The 8359-nt window shown below is 57.0% G+C and overlaps 1 protein-coding gene across 2 annotated transcripts in view; it reads right to left on the bottom strand.

Annotated features, from left to right (window-relative positions):
- Positions 1 to 3885: 3885 nt before the first annotated feature.
- Positions 3886 to 8359, bottom strand: part of APBA1 (amyloid beta precursor protein binding family A member 1) — a 128739-nt gene continuing 124265 nt past the window's right edge. For both annotated transcript variants that reach the window (XM_035029078.1, XM_035029079.1), the window contains 2 exons: positions 7677 to 7817; positions 3886 to 6753 (listed from right to left, as the gene is read on the bottom strand). In XM_035029078.1, the coding sequence (XP_034884969.1) occupies positions 6682 to 6753; positions 7677 to 7817 (213 nt within the window). In that variant the 3' untranslated portion in view covers positions 3886 to 6681. The remainder of the gene's footprint in view (positions 6754 to 7676; positions 7818 to 8359) is intronic.

Genomic DNA, 8359 nt, shown 5'->3' with positions numbered 1-8359 from the left:
CTCTGCACACCACGACCGCGTCTGTCGTGCACGTGAGATGCCTCAAGGGCAGAATCTTTCATCTTAACTGGGACAAGCTGTGCCTATTTGACCGCTGAAGAAATAGTTGCTCAGGTTGGTTAATTAACTTGCCCAGGATTGCACAGCGAGAATATGATTAATCTAATACAGAGCTGTACTTTGAATCCCCTGTCTGTGACTCATCTAATTATAAGCCACCATGACTAGAAAGCTGAGAAAAATTTGGCCCTTGTCCATCAGAGACTGTGTAGTGGAGGGGAAAGAGAGCGGTGGTGTAGTTAGGCCGCTGGTAAGATCACCAACGGGAGCAGAACATGTGGTGGGCTCAGGGTGGGTGGGTGGGGGGAAGGCCGGCCAGGTGGCAACGAGGCTGTGCATCCCACCTCTCGCAGTGGTGCCCTCAGCTCTCCAGCCTAGCAGAAGGGATGGGGAACCGGCAGTCAGCTCGGCTCTCACAAAGACTCTGCAGGTGGCCCCAGGCTGAGGACACAGTGCTGCCAGGAGGGTCTCCAGGAGATTCAGGCCTGGCTAATTTGAAGATAAGGACCCCCCTCCCCCCCGTCCTTCCATCAGCAGCTGCCAGGGAGTGAGGCTCTAGCGGACTACCCACTGTGTGGCTTGTCTGGAAAAGAAGGGGCTGGAACGGGTGGCTAAGATTCCTCATTCACTTACCCGCATGTGCCATTGCCCATGGTTGTCCGGATTAGGCATTTCTCGTGTTGTGCCACCAGATGGCACCAAAACCCAGCTCCTGCCAAGTTGGTTCCCTATTAAAAAGGGCGATTTCTGGAAGGGAGCTCAGAGGAGGCGATGAGTGGGAGCTGAGCGCACGTGCGTGTATTTGCATGCAGCAGCAGAGTTCTTTCGACGCCCTACATCTACCACCATCACCCCTGCCCTGCAGAGTTCCATCTCCAGCTCTCTGCTGCCTCCCTTTCTCTGCTCTAGAGACATTGGCCTCCTAGCGCTGCCTCCAGCACTCCTGGCAAGATCTGGCCTCAGGGCCTTTGTGTGTGCTGTCCCTTCAGCTTGAAACACTCATCCCCTAGACATCCACGGGGCCCTCCCACATTTCCTCCCAGTAAGCCTTTCGCAGCCATCCCACATAAAAAACTACCTCCAAACCCACCCCATGCTTTATTTTTAATTAGAAAAACTATGTCAAAACAGGCACAACAAAATTTGACCATTTTAACCATCCTTAAGTTTAAAGTTATGCGGCATGAAGTACACTGACCCTGTGGCGCAACCCGGTCCACCATCCCTCTCCAGAGCTTTCTCCACCTTCCCAAACTGAAATCTGATATCCACGGAACAAGAGCCCCCTGGTCGCCCTTCCCCTGCCCCAGGCAGCCACCATTCTTCTTTCTGTCTCTACAAATCTGACCGCTCTAGCTAGCTCCTGGAAGTTGTACAGCATTTGTCCTTTGGGGACTGCTTTGTGTCACTTGGTGTAACGTCTTCGAGCTCCGTCCGCGTTGTAGTCCGTGTCATCGTTGGCTTCCTTTTCAAGGCTGTATCCTGTTCCTGTATCAAGAGCTCTACGTGTCCTACTTGGACTGCTCATCTGTCTGCTGGTGGACGCTTGGGCTGCCCCCACTCTTGTGAAGGATGCTGGTATGAACGTGGGGGTTCTTTTCCACACAGCGCAGCACGGAGCCCCGTCCAGCGGCCTTCCCTCTGCCCCCAGCCAGCCAGACCGATGACTACAGCGTGGCAGACAAGGTCACCCGAAGGTTATAGATGCACTGCTGCTTTTAAGGCTACAGGCCAGTGACAGCTCACCTAGCCGTTTTATCCTCACATTCCTTTTTTTTTTAAAGATTTTATTTATTTATTTGACAGAGACACAGTGAGAGAGGGAACACAAGCAGGGGGAGTGGGAGAGGGAGAAGCAGGCTCCCCGCTGAGCAGGGAGCCCGACGCGGGGCTCGATCCCAGGACCCCGGGATCATGACCCGAGCCGAAGGCAGACGCTTAACGACTGAGCCACCCAGGCGCTCCCCTCACATTCCTTTTAAATATCTACAAATGCGTGGTACCTCCGAATGCTCTTTGGACCAGCTTTATTGCTTGTTTCGTCACTGCGTTAATCAATCTTTGATGTGTGTTCATCCTGGATGTGTAGGAGAGTCATAGTTTTAACTTTCAAAAAAGTTATGCATTAACAGTCCAGAGTTGTCTTTTTTAACCAGGAACTAAAATATGCATTTGTGGGAGGCAACAAATGCATCAGTTTATAATGCTCTGCAGGCCAAGCTGGGGCTTCAGGGGTCATGGGGCCCCCTGAGCTGAGCAGAGACACCGCCAGCACCCATGGGGACCTTGCAGAGCTGTGGCTGCTGATGGTGCAGTGCAGGGGTGGGTGAAGACGCAGGCAGCTTCTGTGGGCCTGTGTCTGCGGGCCCGGGAGGCTCGGCATGCTTGCTTTAATGCCGCGGGGCCAGCCCTTCCCCAGCCCTTCTGGGAGCCGGGCATGCTGCCAAGGCTTCAAATGCCTTGGCTGACCCTCACCGTGTCCCCACGAGATAGACGCTATTCTGCAGATGAGGAAGGAGCTCGGGGCGGTGGGGGGGGGTGGTGGTTAGGGAACGGAGGATCGTGGTGTAAGGGGAAATGACAGACAAAAGACTAGAATGAAGGTTGTGTGTGTGGCAGGGCGGGCGAGTGCTTTTTTCTCTAGTTCTGCAATTGCAGGGGAGATCAAGCGGAGAGGGGACGGTGTGAGGTACCCCCGGGCAGGGGCAGTCCCACCCACAGGGGACAGTCGTCGGGGGGCAGCACAGCTCTGGGGGGCTTGCCGAGAGGTGCCAGTGAGTAAGCCCGCCCACCTGCCGCCGCTCCCACCCAGTGCTGATGACGCGAGGGGACCCGCCAGGACCCGCCTCGCCAGGCTGCTGGGACGTCTGCACTAACAGGCGACACTGCCAGGGTCGAGCGGGTTTCACGGGACGCGTCTGGGCTCTGGGCAGAAGCAGGCCCTCCACGAGGGCCAGGAGGTGGCCTGCGGGGGGAGGAAAAGACCCCATCTTCCCCCCTCCTGGGGCCCCTCCCGTCCCTTCCCAGAAACAACAGGACGCTCGGCCGGGGCCAAGAGATGAAGTTCTTATTTATTGTTGCAGCAACTCTTACAGACATTAGCGTTCAGTTAAATAAAGGAAGAGAACACACCGAATACATCACAACCCCCAAAACAGTACAGAGGAGGGGAGGGCGGCCGGGCCCAGGGACCAGGCTGCCGGAGGAAGTACATTCAGTGGGTGTGTGGCACCAACATTCCAGGCTCACGTGTGTATATATTTTATTTATATAATTTATATTTATATATAGAGATCATTGAGTTTTGTGTATACAAAGAACGATATTGTTACAAATACAATACTCTACTTGTCCCAAGCTTTACAATAAGCTCTATTTCACCCTCTTTACAGAACAATAGTACAAGTTCATACTCCAGGGGCTGTGCTATGTACAAGAAATTTCCTTCCCACGTGGTCCTCACGCACACACTGCCTTGATGGAGGGGGGCAAAGAATCGGGTCGTGTGCCCTAGTTGGCCCGAACCGGGGAAGGAGCCGACGGACGCGAAACTCAAACCAGCCAGTGGCCGTGTCAGTGGGAGAGTAAACATATCTGAAAGGAGGTGGCCCTTGGTTGTAAACAGTGGTAACAGCCACACTACTGGGTCGAGGGACCCAGGAGGGGCTCGTGGATGAGTTTCCTCAGCGTGCAGATGGGGGTGTGGAGTGCGAATGGGGGCCTGGGGGGCAGCGGGAGCGATGGGGGAGGTAGTAGGTTACTCTGGGACTCTCTGAGGCCGGTGTGGACGGGCAGTGTCCAGACAGCAGACCTGCGCGTGGAGGCTTGGCATCCGGTGCCCCGTGGCGGGCTCAGGGGGGCCCGCGGCAGGCTCAGGGGGCCCCGAGGGGCCCACTCTGGTGAGGGAGCAGACGCCGGGTCTTGGTCTCTGGGGGTTTTCTCCTCTCGCGAACCCAAGGCTGATGGTGGCTCCCTGAAATGCTCCCAGGTGAGAAGGCAGAGACAGGGTGCGTTCTGGTGCATCCTGGCTGGACCAGGAGGGGCAGACGAATCTGAGAATCTGTCCCCAAAGCTGAGTCACCAGCATGTCCCAGCCAAGCAGCAAGAGTGGCTTTTTGCCTGGGCCCTGTTTGGGAAGGCTGCTCTGTACAGTCTTCCCCGTGAGATGGGGGTGTTCAGGTATTTACATATATAACTATATATATTGGGATGCCAGAAAGAAAGTGACCACCTCGTCCCACGGGATTTTCCCAAACCGAGTTACTGACACTTAAGGCCCCGCCTCCTTGGTTAACCAAAGGTGGGTGAGGCCCCTCCATCCGATGGGAGCAGGGGAAGGAACGGACTCGTCAGCCAAACCCAGACCGAGCTCCAGGAACATGAGCTATCGGGGTGTAAGGAGCCGCTTGGACTGACAGAAGGTGAGCGGTGGATAAAGAACCTTCCTCTTAGGCTAAAATATGTTGGTCTTTCCGGAGAGCTCACCAGATTGGCTTCTCTGGCAAATGTTGCCAAATGTTCCAGGATTTTTGTGCGATAGCAACAGAATCGATGCTTGCTCTCCTCTCTCCTTTGGGTGAAGATACTTAATTGTAATTATGGGGAGGCTGCACAGTGCTAAGCTGGGGAGGGGTCCCCATCTGCCGGCCCATCGTGGACAGGCCTCTGTCCAGGTGCTCTGGCAGCAGACAGACAGGCCTGAGCCTCTCCCATGATTTGCCAAGGCTCCTGATGCCTAAAATACCAATAATGCTTTGTTCCTATTTTACCCACTCTTTTTGGCAGAGGAAGGACCAATGCATGACTCTTTAGGACTTAAGAGAATCTGGAGCCATGATTCTGGCTGCTCACAGGTGTGGTGAGCCGGCCGTTGGGGCTGAGCATCCTCAGAAAGTCCAGGAGTCCTGGACCGTGCACCCCGGCACCCCTGGAGAGGGGGCAGCCCCTTCCCAGAGAGGATGTTCGGGCAGCAGTGACCCATCTTCCTTAGGGCTTGTGCTGTCGTCAAACTGAAGTCAGCTACTGATGCCCTTGGAACATTTAGCTCTCCTTTCAGCAGAAAACAGGAGGTACAGAAATCCCAGGGGAACTGCCCACTCGGCACTTGGGGGGCGGTCTTTTCCTGTTTTTTTATACTCCCTTTCCTCCCTCCCCAAAATCCCTCCATTTGACATATAAATACATACTAGCCAACATGTGCTCGCCGAATTCCTATTTCCACAGACACAACATAAATATCCCCGGTGCAGAGAACAGGGACTCTATTAATATCACAAAATATATTAGTTTCTCTTCCCCTGTCTCTGCTGAGGTCATGAACGAAACAAAACGAAAATCAAACCGACCCACACCCACCTACATGAAAACAAAATGCTCTTTGGACAAGAATAAGTGAAAACTGGCTCAGAATAATATCACGGAAACACCTGCACTGAACCAAGACAGAACCCACGAAATGAGGCACCTGATGGGAACACTCAAAGCTCTCTCAGACCCACGAGGCAGCGAGATGATGTTTCTAGAACACACTTGGGGATTCTTAGGCATAGTGTGGGGTCATTCCTGTCCCCTTAGTTTTGTGGTTTATTACTATGCTGGACTTTCAAATGTCACGTGCTGCCTCAGCCCTGAGCAGAGGAGAAAGCTGGTCCTGCCTTGGGCACCCGGGCGCTCTTCCTCCAGGGGAGCAGTCCATCCTTCCCAGACTCCCCGCGCGGGTGAGGAGTGGGGGCTCGGGGGAGCCCACTAGTGCTCTCTGAACCAAGGCCGAGCCGGCAGAGCCAGGCCTCAGCCCCGGAGGGGGCGTCTCTCTCAGGACAGGGCCGCGCAGCCCCTGCAGGCCCCACCGGCCAGGGGCAGGGGCCTCACGGAGGGGCGGTGTGGGCTTTCCAGGGGCTGTGTGTGCCTCACTGGTGGTGGGAGGCGGCGAGGGTGATCGTGTGCGGCAGAGAAGGGGGACCGGAGTCCCTGCCGTGTCTATCTGATGGTTGGTAACCTCGGGACGACCAGGGAGGCCGAGGCCGCCCCAGGAACCGCTGAGCTCTCTGCAACGAGATGGTGCCCTGGTCCCAGGCAGCTCCCCGTCGACCCTTGGGTGAGAAGGCTCACGTTAAAAAAAACGATGTGGAAACTAAAACTAGCTCTAGAAGAGGCCTAAGGTTGGCTCAGAAATTCTGGGCGGAGCTGTGTGGCGCCCCTGGTCCACGGTGGGCAGGGCAACCCCTTAAAGACGCGGCTGGTGCCTGCTGTTGGCCCAACGGAGCGCCGGGCGCTGCGGCCGGACTCACTGCCCTTGAGCAGTGACGGCCCCCCTGGGGACCCCCGAGGGCCCTTCGGGATGGTGCCGGCCTGGGCCGGGACCCGGGGGCTGGCGGCTGCTCTCCATCCTCAAGCGAGCGCAGACAAAACGTCCCTGGCGTTAAAAAAAAAGAAAGAAAAAAGAAAAAAACCCTGCAAACTGGAGAGCGAGCGAGCAAAGAGGTCTGCGGCTTCTCCTCTTCGGTGGAGAACCGGTGCTGGGCGTGAGAGGGAAGGGTCTCGGTGGGCACACAGATGCAGCACGAGAAACACACCACGAGTGAGGACAGGCCTCCATGCAAGCGGCCAGGCGGGCGCGCGGCCTCAGATGTAAACGGGCTGCTCCTGGGCCGTCAGCAGTCTGTACATGGCCGCCGGCATCGTCTTCATGTGGATCTGAGGGGCGGGAGGCGCGTCAGTGGGCCTCAGGCCGGGGGCTGTGGGCATCGCTGCCCCCCGCCATGGCCCTGGGTGGGGGCGGGCAGCGGCTCTAACCACGGGGGGCTTTGAAGATCTCCTCCCCCCACTCCCCCACCCACGACAGGGACTGGACCGAGGTGGCCTCTCTCTAAAATGTTTGTTCTCCCAGCCAGTGCGACATTCTTGCTCTCACCGGGCTGAGGGGGGGGGGGGGGGTTGACTCCTCCTGTCTCCTCCCCGCCCCGCCCCGCACAGGTCGGGGGGCCCAGGAAGGGGGCCCAGGAACAGCCACCACGACCTCAGGAGGCCCCTACCGGGGAGCTGCCCCTGGAGGGGGCTCTGCTGACGAGATTCAAGCGAAGACTCCATCTCCCCAGCACGCTAACTGGAAAACCGGACAGAACTTGGGCAGCCCGAGGGAAGCCACACGGATGAATCCCAGAGTCCAAAGGGGAAGGAGAGCAACTAATGCAAAGGGGACTCGCTCCTGTTGGCAGGAGCTGCTCTCGGGCACGGCTGGTCACTGGGTTAAATGCGGGCTGGGGGACGCCTGGGTGGCTCAGTTGGTTAAGCGACTGCCTTCGGCTCAGGTCATGATCCTGGAGTCCCTGGATCGAGTCCCACATCGGGCTCCCTGCTCCTTGGGAGCCTGCTTCTCCCTCTGACCCTCCCCTCTCTAGTGTTCTCTCTCTCTCTCATTCTCTCTCTCTCAAATAAATAAAAATCCTAAAAAAAACCAAAATGCGGGCTGGGACGGAGGTTCTGGCTGTCAGGCAGTGCTGAGGACCAGAACGGACACTCCCTGGAAGGCCTGTGTGGGGCCGCACAAGCGTGAGGCCAGGGGCACCAGGGGCACCAACCCCCCCCCCCCCCCCCCCCCCGGCCCTGCTCGCTCCTACCTCCCCCACCGCATTGGAGAGGATGTGGACGATCTTCTCGTGTGGAGTGGCCACCACACTCTGCCCGTTGATCTCAATGATCCGGTGTCCCACGCGGACGCCACCTCTCTCCGCTATCCCCCCTCGCATGAGGCTGCAGATCTGTCGGAAGAAAGACCACGTTACCCTTCAGGGCAGCACCACGTGGCGGGGAGCTGGGTGGGGATGGGCCTGTTGTTCCTGGAGCCCCTGCCCTCTCATCTCTAAGAAGCTGCTGTGGTTACTTTGGGGGCATTTAAATCTCTTGGTTTCTTTCCACGACAAAAAGGGCCACACGCCTGTGCACTCGGTGCATCACGGGGCGTCACAGCCCGCTGAGTTCTGACCGCTTGTCATCCCAGCTGGGCCATGGGAGAAAGAGCTGTTGGGGCCTGTCACCGCGCCGCCATGGTTTCAAGCTCTCAGCCCGTGGAACACAGGCGAATATCACTTCCCACATTCACCCCTGGGACTTGAACATCGAACTTTATCATGTTCGAAGCCTGCTTTTCAGGGTCACAGTTACATGAGCCAAAGTGTGGCCAGCTGGCTCCTTTCGGCCTTCTCCACTCCACAGCCCTGGTTCAAACTCACTCCTCACGGAAAGGCCACCGCGGCTGCTTTCCGCCGCTGTATGGCCAGGCATCACAGTTCGCAGAGGAGAT

Source organism: Mirounga leonina, unplaced genomic scaffold (assembly GCF_011800145.1).
Source record: "Mirounga leonina isolate KUSES-001 unplaced genomic scaffold, KU_Mleo_1.0 Mir_224, whole genome shotgun sequence".
Taxonomy (NCBI): domain Eukaryota; kingdom Metazoa; phylum Chordata; class Mammalia; order Carnivora; family Phocidae; genus Mirounga; species Mirounga leonina.
The sequence above is the reverse complement of the archived record's forward strand: the minus strand, read 5'-3'. Positions and strand labels throughout refer to the sequence as shown.